This window comes from Lepisma saccharinum, chromosome 21 (assembly GCF_977018435.1).
Source record: "Lepisma saccharinum chromosome 21, izLepSacc3.1, whole genome shotgun sequence".
Taxonomy (NCBI): Eukaryota; Metazoa; Arthropoda; class Insecta; order Zygentoma; family Lepismatidae; genus Lepisma; species Lepisma saccharinum.
Window position 1 is genome coordinate 45,783,603 of NC_139249.1, and position 18,762 is coordinate 45,802,364.

At 37.5% G+C, this 18,762-nt stretch overlaps 1 protein-coding gene across 7 annotated transcripts in view; it reads right to left on the bottom strand.

Moving 5' to 3' along the window:
* Sin3A (SIN3 transcription regulator family member A) overlaps window positions 1-18,762 on the bottom strand; it is a 159,188-nt gene that overhangs the window by 28,066 nt on the left and 112,360 nt on the right. For all 7 annotated transcript variants that reach the window (XM_083142494.1, XM_083142490.1, XM_083142495.1 and 4 more), the window contains 4 exons: window positions 12,197-12,411; window positions 8,333-8,490; window positions 4,727-4,847; window positions 3,212-3,355 (listed from right to left, as the gene is read on the bottom strand). In XM_083142494.1, coding sequence (XP_082998620.1) covers window positions 3,212-3,355; window positions 4,727-4,847; window positions 8,333-8,490; window positions 12,197-12,411 — 638 coding nt within the window. The remainder of the gene's footprint in view (window positions 1-3,211; window positions 3,356-4,726; window positions 4,848-8,332; window positions 8,491-12,196; window positions 12,412-18,762) is intronic.

Below are 18,762 nucleotides of genomic sequence, written 5' to 3' on the forward strand. Positions count from 1 at the left end.
TTCATGAGAAACCCGTTTGCACTGAGACCAATGGAAAGGAAAACAATCAAGGCAGGGCTGTAATTTTCGTTCTGGTTCAGCTGTGTAAAATACATCGTAAAAAAAAGTCACTTTTCTTTGCTTCAACCAACTTCATTCGCCCTACTTGCGTTCTGTTTTCACCCAATGCGTATTCTAGGACACGTCATTAAACAGCGTGGCAGTCGATAATCATTCGGGTTTGGAATTGAATTTAACTTTAAACTGTATATTTAGTCCCGATTAGCCCATCAGCATAAAATGAACTGAAAACAAGCTTTATGAAACTACGCATTTTCACATATCAAAATGGTAATCATTATTTACTCTCACGTTAATCGACCATTTAATGTTGAATTTCGGAGTATTCTCGATGTCAAACACCCACCCCTCCAAACCTCTTCCCCTTGAATAATGTCTTTTTAATCCGTCTCAGCGACCATTCCTATATTGAAAACACTTTTTTTTTTCCTCCACATGAATGGTTCTGAAGAAAAGCGGATGCAAATTAAATTTACAGATTTGCTTATGAAAAGGTGCAGAACATGAAGTTATTTTAACTCTTGTTTTCCTTTCTGGAGATCGAATTTCCTTATCGTCAAATCAAAACAGCTTTGCGAGATTCAAAACAATAACTTTTTCCTTCGCGCTGGATGAGTCATCGCTGTTATCGGCAAGCAAGAGCTTTGCAGACGCTAGACAAAACACTGGCGCCAGCTGCATCATAAAAACAAGAAGACCGGCTGGAAGCAACAGGTGGCGGAAGAGAAAAGTCCCAGCATTTTTAAGGTAACGCAACTATCGAAGACGGAACTTTTAACAGCAGTGTAAAGAAGAAAGAAATTACGCTTGCTTTACGTTTTACCATGCAACACATGACAACATACGGGCAATATTTCCTATGCAGACAACAGCATTAATAATAATAATAATAATAAATAAATTAAAAAAAATTGAATTCTGCAATTATCAACATTGCCGTGCACACCAGTGGCGGAGAATGAGCTGGGGAAAGGGTAGAGGGTCACTTTTTTTTTTTACTTTTTCTATGGTTTTTGTTCGTTTTCAAGAATATATCCAGAACTGGTTACCCCATTTTAGACGTCAAAGGAAAGGAAGAGGGGTGGGTCCTTTTCCACCCTGGCCTGTAATCAGCCCGCATCAGCAAAAAAATCGTGGCCGAAACAATCTGCATTCCCCCCCCCCCCTTACGTTTGCTGACAGGAAAAGAGGGAGAAGTCAGTCAGCCAACGGAACACTTTTTTGGCAGATATTAGGACATCGACACAATTAGGAAAACGTATGAAGTGGGAAACGGGAGTTATAATGCACGTAAGATCGAAGTAAACTTTTGTGGAAACCTGGATGACAACGCATTAAGCGGGTTGACGATCTTTAGTTCACCTATGTGGTTTTGATTATCTCTGACAGTTTAGCTTTTTTATGAAGTGTTGCAGGGAACAAAGAACACGTTTTGAATTAAAGCGGTTACCGGAAGTTGTCGGCTACAAGGCCGAGAGTTGCTCACTCACGGGAACCTGCTGTACTGTAGGTCAGAGCTGGATAGATGGGCCAGACTTGCAGGCGCCACGCATCTGTATTTTCGAACATTCCTGCGATCTTATCTCTCAAGGTGGTGTATTTATCGATGAAAGAGCTTGCCCTGCCATACACATTGGCAAAGACTGCAAGTCCAGCAGTCATTTCGTGCTGCTCCCACCCTCCCCTGCGAGTTTTCAGCAGCTCTTAGGACAAGGAAACAAGTGAAGTCGATTTAAAATAACATCCAAGCACATTTGATCTTCTTTTCTCGCGTATCCAAGAGCAAGCGTAGCAAAACAAGCCTGGCACGTTGGGTAGCAGCAGTCGGGTGCGGGGTAACATTGGTGCACTTGAGGGAGGGGAGGGCAGAGGTCAAGTGCTATTGGATATCACTCAAGCATGGTGTGGTGGTGTCTATTTTTAGTTCAGACCTAATTGTGAGGGGTAGAGCGCTCGTAAAGGGAATGAGTGGAGGAAAAAACAACGCATTTTCGGCCAATTTCCTTCAATTTTTCAATTTTTTTTTCCAAAATTTTTCTAAATTTTTCACGGTTCCCGGGAAAAGGGTCGTTACTTCGAGAGGGTCGTTATACCCGGGGTCGTAGAATCGAGAGTTGACTGTATTAGGGATGGGCCGATATGAAATTTTGGCCGATACCGATATAAAATTTACCGATACCGATAACCGATATTCTACCAATCCGATATAAAATTAGAAATGGTCCTTGACTTCCTTAATAAATGTGTGTTTCAAGGTGACTGCAGTGAAAAAGAAATTGAACATTTATACATTTACTTTTTTAGAAAGTAGGGCATGGAGATTAACCATAAAAATTATAACAAAATGGCAGAATTTTGCACTAAATTATCAGATTTTTAACAATATATCGGATCGGTAAAATAATCGGTAATTTTACCGATAAACCAATATGCCTATATCGGCCGATACCGATAGGGTACCGATTAATCGGTCCCATCCCTAATATATATATATCGAATTCTACTACAAATATAACTGTCACACTTTTATTCATGTAAATATGTTTTCTACCATCTTTATTCCGTGCTTGAAATATTCTTGTGCCCGTTGCTTGTCACTGTTTAGGATACCAATGTCCAGTTATTCTATGATCCTTTCCTTGTTTCCTACCACACCTTGTGTAAAACCATGCCAACCACGGCTTCTCGAAAGAGGTAACCAATCACGGACTTCCATCTGTATGACGTTTAGGCACTTGCTTTGAGGCTAGCTACACTCCTAGGGATAGTCCAGAGTTTCGAACTTTCCAAACTTTTCCACATTGGAGCAACAGAAGATGATTGTTACTGAAGGATTACCCTGACCCACAGATCTTTTTACTCACGAGTTAGCGCAACGTTGATGCAAACGGACATTATAAATCACTACCCATGTTCAGGCCGGAACTTGAGACCCGGAACATTGATACCTGGTAACAAGATCCTGAGTAGTGTGTTCAGCTGTTAAGGCTATCAGTGGTACTGTGTGCATTTCTCTAGAAAAGTCTTCTTCCAGAACACAAAATGTAATACTTTTGAGAAATGCTAACATACTGTACTACATACTTTAGCAGCATGTTTGTAGCACATCTTACAATAAAGTAGTTTCATCCCCAAATTAAATTCCACTTACCTCATCATACATAGTTTCAATTTCATTGAAAAGGCTCTTAGATCTTAATGCTTTGATGTCATTTTGCTTGAAATTAATTCCTTGATGATCCAACGACTTCAGGTAATATTTTTCATTCTGTTCTCGCCATATTTTGTTAAAGCCCTGAAAAGAAATTCAAGAAATAATTAAGTCTGCAATGCAATATAAAAAGAAAAGTAATGTTACTGAATTTATTCATAATGCCATTCCTCAACAATTTAACATTTAATGATTAAAAATGCTCAAAATTTCCACACAAAATATTTTAAACCTTGAATGTTTTAAACATTTACTGGTGAGACTGTTGGGAGGTAGAAAATATTTATAGACGAATGACAATGTATCGTATCACACCAAAGGCATGATTTGAACCGGGGACACCCGGCATCATAGCTTGACTAATCACTTCGCCAAGGGATCCAGCTGCAGCGAGGGAAGTAGCTTCTTACAAGCATTTTACACCGGCGACCTTCAGTGGATCTGTAAATTCCGCTGACATGGGAATCAACAGGAAATCATACGAAAATAAGTAAACTCAGCTCAACTGCCTCAACGGCTTTAACGATCAGAAATTTGAATCCCCCTAAATTGTTCGAGAGAACAGATCTCACCCCAGTTGTAGCCTGAAAGTTACAGAGTAAAGAGTTGTTGTCTCCAAGTGATAAGAGTGAATATCGGTGCTACGCTAGAGTTAGAAGCAGGGAGTTGCGCTCGAAATCAGCAGAGACAGGAATCTACAGGTAAACGAACATCCTTATTATCATGACCCCGACCTATCCAGTCAATAGAATAGAAGTGTTACATCTTGAATGTTGTTTGTGTTCTTCTTATTTCACAGGGGTGAGTCCCTTTACATATAAAAGGTACCTCTCGTAGAGGTAAGTTGCTTTAGGTTGGCACAGCCTACATTCGGAAAACCCTGTGGGGTTTTATACGGTATTACACAGAATAATTGGTTTATAATTAACCCCAGCTTTTGGCCATTTTTAAAGAAATTCTTTACCTTTACCAGAAAATGATAGTATGGAATCTCTTGCAGAATATTCAGATCAGACAGTGTCTTTGGGAGAAATTTGTTTTAAGATATCATTACCATCAGTAATATCAATATTACTTCAGTTTTATTTATAACACATTAGGCTAAGATTCAAAGTGTAGCGAATATTACTTTAATCAAATAATAAAAATGCATAAGATTAAAATATAGAGTGAAGGCTTCACTTTAAATTTTTGAAATACATATAAACTTACCTAGTCCTATTATAACAATGTGTCAAAATACTTCCTGCACTTTGCATTTGCCCACTGCAAGTTATAATTTTAGCATATTGTGTTCTGTCGTTGCTCTAATTTGCAAGCAATTAATTTATGTTTTTGACTGCATGGTTTGTTACGAGGGCTTGAAGAGAATACTTGGGCCTAACAGGTTATAAAAGGAAAAGCAAGTTGTAAAATGTTATCTTGTCATTCCAATTAAGTATCCACAATTATTACCTTTTGGGCTTCTCTCCACTCCTCCTCTTTGGCCTTCAGCCTCCGGAGCACCATAGGAATTGCGATCAGAGGGTTCTTCTTTAAACCATCTATTATGTCTTGAGATTTATCACCATATATCCTGAAAATACATATAAAGCGATGAAGAAACTTCAAAATTTACAGTACAAATCTGGTGTGCATGGCAAGAGCAAGTAAAAAAGTCTGCTGAATGATTTATATTGAATACATAACAATAGAGCCAATCATAAAAATAAACCCTGGCGTAACAGTCCATGATGGCCAGTGCCTAGCTACCGACTGCCGACCTCACTCCCAGCAGAGATGGGAAATCATCCAACAAGTTACAGGGTGATGCGAGGCTAGCACGATGAACTCCCAATCATTCTTGTAGGTTTTCTATGACTGGCTTAAGCTACTCATTCATAGTTCTGCAATCATGATGGTGAGTGGCCACTGGTCCCATATACAAGTTGAAATCTCAGGAAAAGTTGTTACGCTTTCCCCGCGAGACTCAAACCTGTGCATCACGTAGTCCGAGCCCAAAGGTTGCACCTTAGACTGCACGGTCATGGTACGGGACACACAAGAGCCAACAGAATATTAAAATTATTCAGGGTAGCCACTCTAGGGCCATGATAAAATTCAAGTATAATTCCCGGTTTTCAAGGTGAACTTTCAAATAATAAAGGGTACAAGGAGATGTTTTAACCTTACGTATTATTGCCTCTCACCACCCACAAACACCCACACAAAGATAATAACAATATAAAGGGTCTGTGTGATTCCAGGGTATCCTAACATTCTAATTCAATTAAATGGTATATGCTATATTTGAAATATTTAATTGAAGGTGCGGAGTTTACATATTTGCAATTTCACATTTTCAGACTCAAAATACATCTACAAATACAAGTCAAAACTGTTATGGGATATACTAATCTACGAAAAAATGTAAATTGTACAAGAATTTCAAACTAAAATTTACCAAATCAAATTCAAGATGTCTTATCTTGCAATAATCTTCCGTGTGTCAGATAGATTGTTTTATTTTCCACGCAGCTTTCTTTTCCTTCCTCGATAAAATATTCTAAAACTGTGAAAAACTGATTCAAGGCATTCATCAAGATATACAAATTCAACTGGATTTCGATGAATAAAAGTTGCAATTTTTCACGTCTACGGAGAAAAATTCAAGCACAATTCACGCATAATTTCACGAGTCAATAATTCACGCATAATTCCAGGAATTCCAGGTGAGTAGCCACCCTATTATTGAGGATAACAATGATTAAATAATGAACATGTAATAATTATACCAACCTAATATTCATATAGTGTCTTGAGTGCACAAGTTGTTGAGTTGGTGTTTTAAGTCCACTTTATGCACAGTAAGGCTAATTGGGACTGGACCTACAGTTTTTAAAGTGGGTTCCGAACCACTATGTGCCTCCACCGGGTATCGAACCCGGTCTTCAGTGCACATGTCTGTTTTTTTGTTATTGTTCATTATAAAGGCATAATTAGTGTGATTTTTAACTATGAAGTTTCTTTGTGTATGTTAAACCAAAAAAGGAGCTAAAATTCCATGGAACCTTTTAGAACCAGTGTCTGCCAAGGGGCTTTTATTGAGTGATGTGTGGTCCGCATATCAAATCCCATTTATTCTTAAAATGAAATTTTAAATTTACAACCAGGAATTGAACACAGGACACTCACAATCAGCACTGACAATTTAGATATACATCAACCAACCCATCTGAAAACCTGGAGCGGGAGCAGTGGCACTAGTGTCTCTAGTTAAAGTTGTGGGGAAGCCTGTAGTTCGCATATTTTCAGACGTTTCAGAAAGCTTGGTGGATCTAAACATGGGAGCTCAAGGATGCATTAACTAAGGTGAAGAAAGTTTGTCATCCAAAACCAGACTGGTAGAATTTTCATATTAGGTATCACAAACAATATGAGTGTGTAATGAACTAGATTATTGTTAGCTCACACTGTCAAAAGAATGGAATTTAAAAAATGCAGATGTGGGCAAGCTTATCTTTATTTTGCCTTTACGTATGTATGTCCATGCAATGGAAAAACAGCAGAAGCGAATGATCAGGCAAATCCATGGCTCAGTTGGCACAGCAATGGCACAGTGTGGCAGACCCACAGGCTGGTGCCTTTCTTTGAAGAAATTTCTATACATGTGTGCAATTAGGAAATTTTGTGAACAAATTCCCTCAAAAATTGCTGTTGCACTGCAGTTATTTTACACATTACTCGATTCAACTTTTAGAAAAGTGAAACATTTTCTTATTTACATTTTGAAGACCAGAACAGATTTTCTTCTCTTCCCATCGCACTTGCCCTCCTTGCTTTGATTATTCAGAACTCTGACTGGCATCTGCCGATGTAGGCCTATCCGTGAATCGGAAAAATTACCAATAATTTTACCAATCCGACATACCGTATTTACGTGTGTATAATGCACACCCTGGTTTTTGATGGGGAAACGTGACAATTATATCTCGTATATAACGCGCAGTACAATTCAGGTTCAAGAAATGGCTTTCTTAGTTGTAGGTTGTAAAGCTGTTCTTATGTCGATCAAGAGTGAATGACATCATTCCTATTCAATGAATGAGTCATGTGTTGCTATGTGGACAAAGTGGAGAAAATCCTCTTGTGTAAACAAGCAAAGTGAAAAATCGTTGGAAATGGCCTTTAAACTTTTATACATGGTTTTGCTCATTCCTTATTTACTTTTTCTAAAAAACTAATAAAGAAATTTTAAAAAAAAAATTCAAAATCTATACTTTTTTCGTAACTAACATAACATTTATAAGAGGCACATTCAGGACCCTCAAACTAGATGTTAGCAGCAAAAGATTTCTTCCATTGGGATTTACACACTCCATATGTATCATATTATTTGCCCAGTAATAAATTTTAATGATTATTTTTCTTCTTCCTTATCTTTTCTTTCATCCACAGTACAATAAAAAACTGAATGAACATTCCTTCATTTTGTGATGAACTTATTTCAACCACATTGCTCATTAGTGTCGCCATCTTGAATGGAATATTGTTGGCATATTCAGAAACTGCAGAATTTAAGCTTGACAATGATATATAACATGAGTTCCGTAAACATGAAAAATCAATGCTTCACAAAATCATGGAATGACCTTGTACCGTTTCATGTTGGCTGTCTGAATTATTCTGTGCATAATATGCACCACAGTTTTTGGAGGCAAAACATTTGGAAAAAGTACTCAATATACATGAGTAAATGCGGTATCTATAAATATTTTATCATTTAGTGCAATATTCTGCCATTTTGTTATATTTTTATGGATAGAAACATCTCCATTTTATTTACAAGTAAATGTATAATATGCAACTTCTTGTATAGGATTGCAGTAACTTTGCAACAAACTTATTAAAGGAGGTCAAGGAACCATTCAGGGTCTTCCAGTAACTATTTGTTTAATATTGGATTGGTAGAATATCGGTTAATGGTATTAGTAAATTTTATATCAGTACTTTATCGGTATTGGCGAAAATTTCATATCAATCCATCCCTACTGTGAAGTTAATGGCTGCCAAAAAAAATACCTTCTTATTGCACGCTGATGAATGGTTGGTGAACTTCCACCCAAACAATCATCCAATCGGAATTTTGATATATCTTCTGGGGACATTCGAGACATCTTTTTCTGTACACCTTCCAGGACTCGGATCGTAGCTGCATTGGTTTCAATAACCACATCAAGCTGAAAAATAAAAAAATAAAAAATAAGAATTTCACTATCATCAATCTGCATCAAAATAACAAATAAGGACACAAATGTTACATAAAATTTATAAGCTGAACACTTCTAACAGCATTGGCTGTTGTTTTAAAACAACAACGTATAGTTAGTTGTATGTATAATGTATCAAGTGTTTAAAACTGGCAGTTGAAAGTTGTAAAAAAGGAGACTGTTAGTTTGCTGCCATTTGCGGCAACTATGCAATTATGATTTCTGTAAACATACTGAAAACTACTCATCCACAATATTAGACCATGCATAATTTTAGATTTTCAGATCACTGAAAAATAGACAATCTTTACATTTCTTTGGGCAATCTATGTTTTACTTCACTAGTTATTCATGGTATGAGAAAATTTATACTCGATAAAATTCAAAAGAGAACAACAAAGTATGCCTTAGCATGGATCCTTAACAAATACCTCAATATTCCACCATAAATCAATTGGTGATATATACACTATCAAACACTGAAGTGTGATGAGTAGGGGCATGCATATTTCGTTTTTGACAGAAACACGAAATGTGAAATAACACATTCTAATGTTAATTCTTAATGTTTTTGAAAGGTATGAGGTGCATTTTCCTACACTGTTTTGTCACGAAATGATGCGAAATAGACTCTTAATCAAGAAATTTAGAGTTTATTTACAGACATGACACTTTCTGAAGTTTGGATTATCCTGTGAGTTATGCAATTCACAGAAAATTTATTAATTCTGCTGTAAATATTTGAGAAGGGAGAATGGACTCCTTTACACAGGAATAAACTTCATATTCTGGTAACTACATAAATGTGCTATTACTAGGGCTATGTTTATTTTGTAATAGGTGCTGTTTTTAAATCAAATTTTGAATTGTGATCACAATTTTAATACCAAAATGTCATTTTGTACACTGCTTTTGATCCATTTTTTCACAGCTATAACACCGAAATTTTATTTTATTTACCGCTTTTGAACCCGAAATTGACTGTTTTTGTAGTCCTAGTTTTCAGACTTGATATTTTGGCTACTGAATTATGATTGTCAGATTTGGCACCCAAATGTTAGGCATTAGCCACCAAATGGAACCACAATATCAAGTCAGGTTTCAAATGCTGATATGTATAGTTATAATCAGAGCTGTACAAACTACAAATGCTGATATGTATAGTTATAATCAGAGCTGTACAAACTATGTCCAACAACCCACATCCAGCTTGCAAAATTAGTTGTTGTTGTTTTTGGGGGAGTACTGATAAAATTTGTACGAGGGGGTATCAATAAGTTTTGCCTGTTGAGGTATAATTTTGTTTAATAATGGACAGACTGAAACAATGAACATACATATAGTTTGCCTATAGTGTCCTCTACTTAGTTACTCTTCCACATAGTTTCCATCACATCCGATGCATTTGCGCCAGTGTTTTACCCAGGCCTCAAAACCAGTATGGAACAATTCCACAGAACACTCCCTGCCCCAGTTTCAGAGCTGTTGTAACCTCCTGTAGGTCCTCTGATCTTGTGCCACGAATGTTATTCCAGGGATTCGATCTTAAAGGGTCGTACAGATACACCCAGTTCTCGTTGTAAGTTACCACGGAGAAAAAGGCTTGCCCATGTGCTTCGAAGAGTTCTATAAGCTCACCACATGCATCCATCCGTCTCTTATCACATATCTGGTGTTAACTGCTTTGGAACCCACATAGCACAGACTTTATGGTATCCCAATGCGAGTTTTCATTTAGTAACAATTTCTACATCTTACAGTCCCAGTGTCAACCAGAAATAATGCTATACACTATTTCAACACATGGTATAGATATTGGTATGCAATGTTAATTGAACACTGTCTAGTGCATTTAACTCTACTTATTCTAACACAACATTTTCAGAGAGCATCTCTTCTCTTGTCTTCAGGTGAACAACTTTCCTTTTGCTCGTGGTGGGGCTCGTACAACAGACCTGTCATTTTACTACAAATTTGGTGTGCAACTATTCCATGTCACCCCATGGAATTCTGTACCAATTTTTGCTCCCCTTATGCTATATTTTTAACTTTTGAGGGCAGGGGACCATATATGCATGAATTCTACACTGGGTTGACTAATAGGATTTTCGGCATTGGCTGCTTCTTTCATTTTCATTAGCTACCGACTTAATTATTTGGGTAGTGTTACAGTACCGTGCAAATTAATCCGAACAAGATACACATTTTCTCACTTAAGGCAGTTGCTGCAATATACATAACTATACATGTATTTAGAAATAGCCTTACTACTTTATGTGACCTCCCTTGTTTGTAATCACATCTTTTACATGTTTAGGCATGGATGACACTAAATTTGCACAAATGTTTTTAATTTCTTCATCATGGTACCACATGTTAACAATGGCACAACGCATTTTCTCCTTGGTTGAACAATCCACTTTTGACATCCTTCTTTTGCAGATAGACCATAAATTTTTAATTGGATTTACGTCAGGTAAGTTTCCTGGCCAGGAGAGTACTTGTACATTGTTATTATCAAAGAACTCACTGACTTTTCGAGATGTATGACATTTTGCTAGGTCCTGGTGGAAAACACCATCACCATCAAGAAAAGATTTCTTGAGATGAGGTATGACTTTTCGTCGCAGTATGTCAATATATTTATCACTGTTTATCATCCCCTTAACAGGAACTATTGGTCCAGGCCCTTCAAATGTGAAACAACCCCAGAACATTATTTTCGAGGGGTGTTTTGGAGTTTGTTGCACGTGTTCTGGTGAACGTTTTTCACATTTTCCATTACGAACGAAATAAACCCTGTGACCATGCACTTCAAAATGGCATTTGTCCGAAAAAAGCACTTTCTTCCAGTCCCGATGACGTTTTGCCCACGTTACATGCTTTTTACACTTTTTTTTTTGTAAGCAACTCTTTTTTCAATGGCCTACAAGCTTTTCGTCCCGATGCAAGCAGTCTGCGTCGCACTGTTGTAACGTGGACGTCCACTCCACTTGACAATGAATCACGTGTTAAATCAACAGCAGTCAGTCTGAGGTTCTGTTTGCTTTTTCTAATAAGAATTCGGTCATCCTGCAACCAAGTCTTCCGTTTGCGACCACATTTTCCCTTTCTTTGAGGCTTGATGGATCCAGTGTCTCTATATTATTTCAAAATTGAATTAACCGTACCCAATCTGACACCACATTCTGTAGCAATTTGTCGTCGTGTCATTAAGTATGCTGTGATAACGTAACAATTTTCGACAGTTTGCGTGGCGCTGTATCCATTTGGGTAGCAGCTGAAATAAGAACCACTCACACAAAAAAAAAACTTACCTTCCGCTTGGCACATAACTTGCAACACAACTGACTCTTCGTCTGTTGACTATAACAAAATACTTCAACAATAGACTCCACTTCGGATCTTCAACAATGAACTATTGAGTAAAAATGGATCGTTGTTCACGGCACAGGACATTATCGAGAGAGAAAATGTGCAGTTATTTATATATATAAAAAAAAAGTGAAACTAAAGCTTACAACTGCAACGTATTTTAAGATTATTGTATACCTGAAAAAGTATGCATCTTGTTTGGATTAATTTGCACGCTACTGTATTATATTATTCCACTGAAGCTTATGTGATTCTTCCATGCATGCATGTTCAGCAAAGAATTAATAGATACTAATCCTACCTCGAAACGCTCATCCTCGCATCTATATATATACTCTTCATATTGCGTTTTTCGAGAAGTAACAAACGTTGAATCTTCCGACCATGATGGAAAAGACACCCACGTATCATTCAAAACTTCTTTACATAATGTTGTTCTTCCAGTGCATTTTGGCTGTACATATGTCTTTGGTAGTGCACAATAGCTTGCTCCCAGCCTCTTACATGTTGAGTAATCTGTAACATAACCAAAAATAAACGAAAATTAGGACATTTCAAACATTGCAAAAAGAAAGAAAAAAGCGTTGCTTTCAAGCTTGATTTTAAAAAAAATATTTATGTAGAACCAAAATAAATCATGCAAAGAAGAAACAATGGAAACTATTTCTTCAGGGGACCATGGTGAAAAACTTACAATGTGAACGTAAAATCAGCACTCCACTGTAATTACTTGACCAGGGTGGCTACAAATAAGCAGAAATGAAATTCCCGACTTTTCCAGGTAATCCAGGACAAAATTTACACCTTTCCCTCACAATTACAAACTAAACTAAATCTATGTTTTTGCAAATGGAAATAATAAACTCATACAGATCCAGGTATGGATTTGTTAAGTACCAATATTATCTTCTATGAAATTGACTTCATTTCTCTATTCTCTAGAATTTGAATTCAACAGCAAAATACAATTCACATGCTAGAGAAGGATTATGGAATTTTATCAATTATTTTTAAATTATTTCTTATCTCTAAATGAGATAAGAGTGAAGAGTAATTAATTAAGAAATAAAATTTGTAATTTATCAGTCTCCTTATACATTCTCGGTATTATATGTTGACATTTTTACTGAGGTTTGGAACCCTCTGCTTGCAAGAACCAGGAGTGTGGACTCATTTTTCGATGCATAAAGCTACTTCTCTCTTCTCTGTAAAGCAAACAACTTAACTCTTGCATATAAGTGCAACAACTGAATTGTACAGGGTGAGGCAAAAAAATGTTACCACTTATATGGTGTTTCGGTGGGGCAAAATAATGTTACCACTTATATGGTGTTGCGGTGGGGAAAAATAATGTTACCACTTATATGATGTTTCCTGTCTCCACTCATATAGTGTTTTCCTGTTTCTTTTCAGATAAAATATGGCCACACGATTAGGTATGGAGGAACGACGGAAGATCGCGTATCACTCACCCACAGTAGTGGGAAACAAGTTTAGAATATGGTATAACAAAGACACCCCCCCCCCCACCCTTTCCAAGTAGATTAACCATTCGGGGAGTGTATGAAAAATTTGAACAAACTGGTTCGGTGGCAAATAATTAGAAAGGGAACAGTGGATGAACCAGAAGTATGAAAAGTGAGCACAACGTCATAAAGGTGCAAGATGCCATGTTGAATAGCCCGAAAAAGTCACTTTCTCGGATAAAATGTAAAAAAAAAAAAAAAAAAAAAAAAGTGTTCCCCTGTGCTTAGCACCACACCATGAAGGCGTATAGGGGTGTGGGTGTAACGCCCCACACTTTTTTGATCCGGTTAAAATGTGAAACAGGAATTTCTCAACGATCTCTTCAACGAATCATGCACCATGATTTGGGATTAAAACCATATCACATCCAAATTGTGCAAGCACTTACTGATGCAGATAAAATCGCTCATACAAAAATGGTAGAACTGTTAGAAGAAATGAGAAGAATCGATCCATCTGTGCTGTTTTTCTTCTCCGACGAAGCAACATTTCATTTGAGTGGTCGCGTTAACAAACACAACTGTGTGATTTGGACTACTAAACATCCACATGTAGTGAGGAAACACATACGGGACTCCCCGAAGATAAACGTATGGTGTGGTGTGGTGTTTCAAAGCTGGGAATAGTGGGCCCCTATTTTTTTTGACACTGCAACGGTCACTGGCCCCTCCTATTTGGCTATGTTAACTCATTACGTGGTAAACAACCTTCCATTAGCTATTCTTGCATGTGGCTAATTTCAACACTATCACGTGGATGTTTGTGGTTACCTCGACAGGACATTCGGTCAACGATGGATTGGTCGGCGTGGTCCACTACCATGGGCGGTAAGATCACCAGACCTCAGCCCGTGCGATTTCTGGTTATGGGGGATGTTGAATGAGCGTGTTTACGCAACAAAACCGCAGGACATACAAGACCTTAAACAAAGAATTTCGACAGTGATACACTCTATACCGCAAGACATGTGTTCAAGGGTCATGGACTCAATGGTTGACAGAATGTTCAAATGTATTCACATTTCTGGTTCACAGGTTGAAGGGGTATCTTAAATGTGTATGTTTCCCTTTTGGTGGTAGCATTTTTTTGCCCCACCCTGTAGAAAAGAAAGTGTCTTATTTCCTTACATTATCAATGGGATTTCTGCTTCAGTACAGTATATCCAAGTGAAGTACTGTGAAACTGACAACATGCAGTTATACTATTATTGCTGACGAAAAGGGTATGTAGGTATTAGAAATTTAACGCAAGGAATTTATAGAATTGCATTGTATAAGTACCCGATTTAGCTAACCACACATTAAAACAGGAACACTTTTGTTAATAACAGCTTCTGAAAGTTCATATACGAGGGACATCCTGAAAAAAGCTCCAATGGTGCCTATACACAGCACTAGTGGTCAGAGATACACACACACACACATGCAGGCAGGAAGAAGTGGCATGTAGCTGTAATCTGGTACAGTTGCAATGCAGCCGTTTTAGGACAGTTCTAGGTTAAAGATTGCAGCTCTCATACAGTCTCCCACCGACTGCGATGTAGCCTACATTGCACGCTCAGAATTTAGCACAGAGCCACCAGCAATCGTGTCAGGTGTGCAGACTGGATGTCATGAGTGATAGTATGGTCAGACGATGATGCAGACAATTCACGGAAGGCCAATCGAATGTGTACAAGCCCATACAGCTGAGTACACACGGGCCCTTTGCATTACTTCAGGTGAGAGATCTTGGTCCACTCCCTGTACAGCCCTGGCCTTGAATCTACCGACTTCCATCTCTTTGTTTAACTGAAGAGGTTTCTGGCATGACTAGGATTTGACAGCTACACTGAGGTAGAGATAGTTCCAGTCTTTGCTGTCAGACACATATACCATGGGCATACAAAATTTAGTGCCATGCTACAACAAATCCCAGAACAACGGTGGTGATTATGTCGAAAATTAGGTTAGGACTCACTGTTACTAATGCAATAAATTACAACTGATATTCATGCTTTATTTATGCCTAATATGTAGGGACCATCATATTTTGTTATTTTTTCAAATTGGTGTATTTTCTTATTTTTTATTTTTTTACTATACTGTGTTATTTTTCCCAAAATTCAAATTTTCATTTTAGAGCATTTTCTGGGAAATATCTGAAATTATGCCTTCATGTTGTTTTTAAACTACTGTTTCAATTTGTAAGTCACATGGCCTACGCCTCTTCGTGAGTGTTTCATATCTTGAAAGTTATTTTGGGAAACTTATTTTCCATACCCCCTTTTAAGGTAAGGGTTTTAGATAATGGAATTTTCCCTGTACATACTGAAGAGTGCATAATGGACACATGTGGTGATGCACCCAAAGAATTTAAATCAATCAATCTCACGTGACAGGTACCGATATATTATGGCACCAAAAATTGGCATTATCTTTTTTTTGACTTGTTAGTGTTACGTTTCCCAAAATTAGCGTTATTGTTTTAGAACATTTGTCTGCCAAATATACCGAAACTTAATACTCCATTGTGCTATTAAACTATTATTTTAAATTGTAGGTCACATGGTTTACGTATTTTCGTGACAGTTTGATATGTTGGAACAGATTTTTGAGGAAGTAAAAGTAAAATGCTCCCCTGCACTTTGGCATGAAGGTGTATAGGGGTGTGGAGTTGGGGCCCCACACTTTCTTGATCATGACTTAAGGTGGGGGTGATGTGATCAGCACCATGCTCCTGGCTACCTTTATCCCTCAAAGTTTCCTCCAAGTACCCACTTGATATGATGCTGGGTGGGTGCCAGAGCAGTTTGAATAGGTGGAAAAGATCTCAGTTCTCCCCCACAGGGGATCGATCGACCCCGGGTCTCTCGCATGGTAGTCAGATGCCCTAACGACTGAGGTGGCAGAACAGCATCAGGCTGAACCTCGCCCACGCAAATAAAGAATTTGAATTTGAATTTGAATTTCTCCCTCGACAAATGTTGATGGTGCGCACTTAGCTTGGTAATTCAAAGCACATTTTGCACGACAAATACTGAAGATGTGGCTCCCATGTGATGATAGATATGCACTCAATCTCCTGTTAGAACCCTGCCACTTTGCTCTGTGATGCAAATGTTTTGATAGAAGTTGAAAAAATCATGGGAAATACAGGATTTAATGTAGCTGTTGGAATTATTCCATGTATAACAAGCATTATAGTTTACTCTTGAATAAAATGTTGAAAAACTTGCATGTTTTATGTACACAAACATGGCCTACAAAATACAAGAACGTTGGATTTCATGGAATTTATCGTTGTTTTAGGACATTTTTTTAAAACAAATCGCTACAAATCCCCACAATTCGCATTTTATGCCAAATTCGCATTATTTCGATAGTTCGAACGGGCAAAAAATGTGTCCAGCCATTACTACATTCATAAACACAACTTCGCAGCAATTACCAATTTTCAAGTTTGCGAAAAATTAATGTCCCTACTAATTGGAAATTACTTTCTGTCCCCCCCCCCCTCGTATAAATCAGTAGATGGAAAGTGAAAATTTAACAGGGCTGGCAGAGAAAAGTCAATTGGTCATGTGAAGAAAGTGATTTGCTTTGATGATTGAATGATTCGAGTAAATATGATATTAAAATAATAGTTTTTCTTGTATGTACACATTGCTTGCATTGTAGAATTATTTTCCTGTAGTTTACAGTTATTACAAGCATAAGAAAACAGTTTTTCGTTGTGACGTTTCAGGAGAACACACGCTCCCTTCATCAGACATTTAGCAGGGCTGGCAGATGTGGTCATTTGATTGATTGATAGTTGCAGTGATAGTATTCAATATATATCCCATTTTGTTGGATTCCTCTTGATATCTAAGAATAGTGCAATATCATTGTAAATAACATTTATAAATGTTTGATGAAGGGAGCGTGTGTTCTCCTGAAACATCACAACGAAAAACTGTTTTCTTATGCTTGTAAAAACCGTCAACTACAGTAAAATAATGATATTAAAATATTTATGTATTTATTATTAGTATTTTATTTCATAATATTCACTCAGTGAGAGATTAATGACCATCTCTCACGAGTTTAAGCAGAGAGGACAGAGAGTGGCGTTAATTTCATTGCAATACTAGTGTTGCAGTAAATTTGAGGTTGGGAGCATGCACTTGTAAATTTTTATAACGTTCACCAATGTAGATTTAGGTTTCACTTCTTCGTGATAGTATTCAATATATATCCCATTTTGTTGGATTCCTCTTGATATCTAAGAATAGTGCAATGTCATTGTAAATGTATGTTAGCTTGTGCGAAACCAGTAATACGTCAGGATGATGAAAGCAAACATCTGTAAGCACTGCTGCATTAAATAAGGTGAAATGAGCCAGAAGAGTAATAAAATTCCAGCAGCATATTTGCAGTCTAAAGCTCTTCTTGTTTATGCATGTGATTTTTGTTGGATGTTGCAGTCCGAAGACATCCAACGAAAATCAATTCCATGAGAGTGCCATGCATGCAATTTCTGTCGCATGTTGTAGTGAGATACTATGTCGGGTCTTGATATTCGACAAAAATCATATGTATCATGTTTCCATGTTCCTTCAGTTTGTCCAACAAAATGCTTTACTACGACGTCCGACAACTATCGGATGGTGCCACCCGCTCCCATCCCCTCAATCTGTTGACAGTTCTGTTCCCTTACTACTCCCATACGGACAAGAAAAAATGATAATTCAATGCATTTTCCACGTAATATTTAGAGGCTTAACAAATTGTCTGCCCCTCCGGAAATTTCTCTCTCTCCTCCTGGCATCGTGGTTGTGTTGTGCATAAAAGTTGCCTAAAAGTTGAGGCCGAAACTTAGCAACAAGATTTCCTGTTCCCGTGCAGAGTTCCATAACAATATCTTAAAAAAAAAAAGTCAAGACAAAATTCCCTGACATTTTTTGACACCTCAAATTCCCTAACTGTTCCCGGTTTTCGAGGTCTGTCGGCACCCTGCTGACAGAAACCATGAATAATGCATTACACCTTTACATTCATTATAAATGGGACAGGTTAGTCTATTAGTATTGGCCAATAAATATATCAGTAAAATTACCAATCGTTTTACTGTTCCAATGTATCTGTACGTATCCTGTAATTTAGTGTGAAACTTAAGGGTGTGGTTTCTGTAGGACACATATAGAGAGAGGAACTAACAGAATGTGCTAATCCCTCTCCCCCCCGCCTTCACAGTAAGATTGGTGTCAGTTTGAAGGCAGAAGACAGAAAAAAAGGCCTCGATTGAAGGTGGGAACAAGAAGTCTCTCTCTTTCTCTCTCTCTCTCTAGACAAGTTCTTGCAATTTAAATCTCTCAGC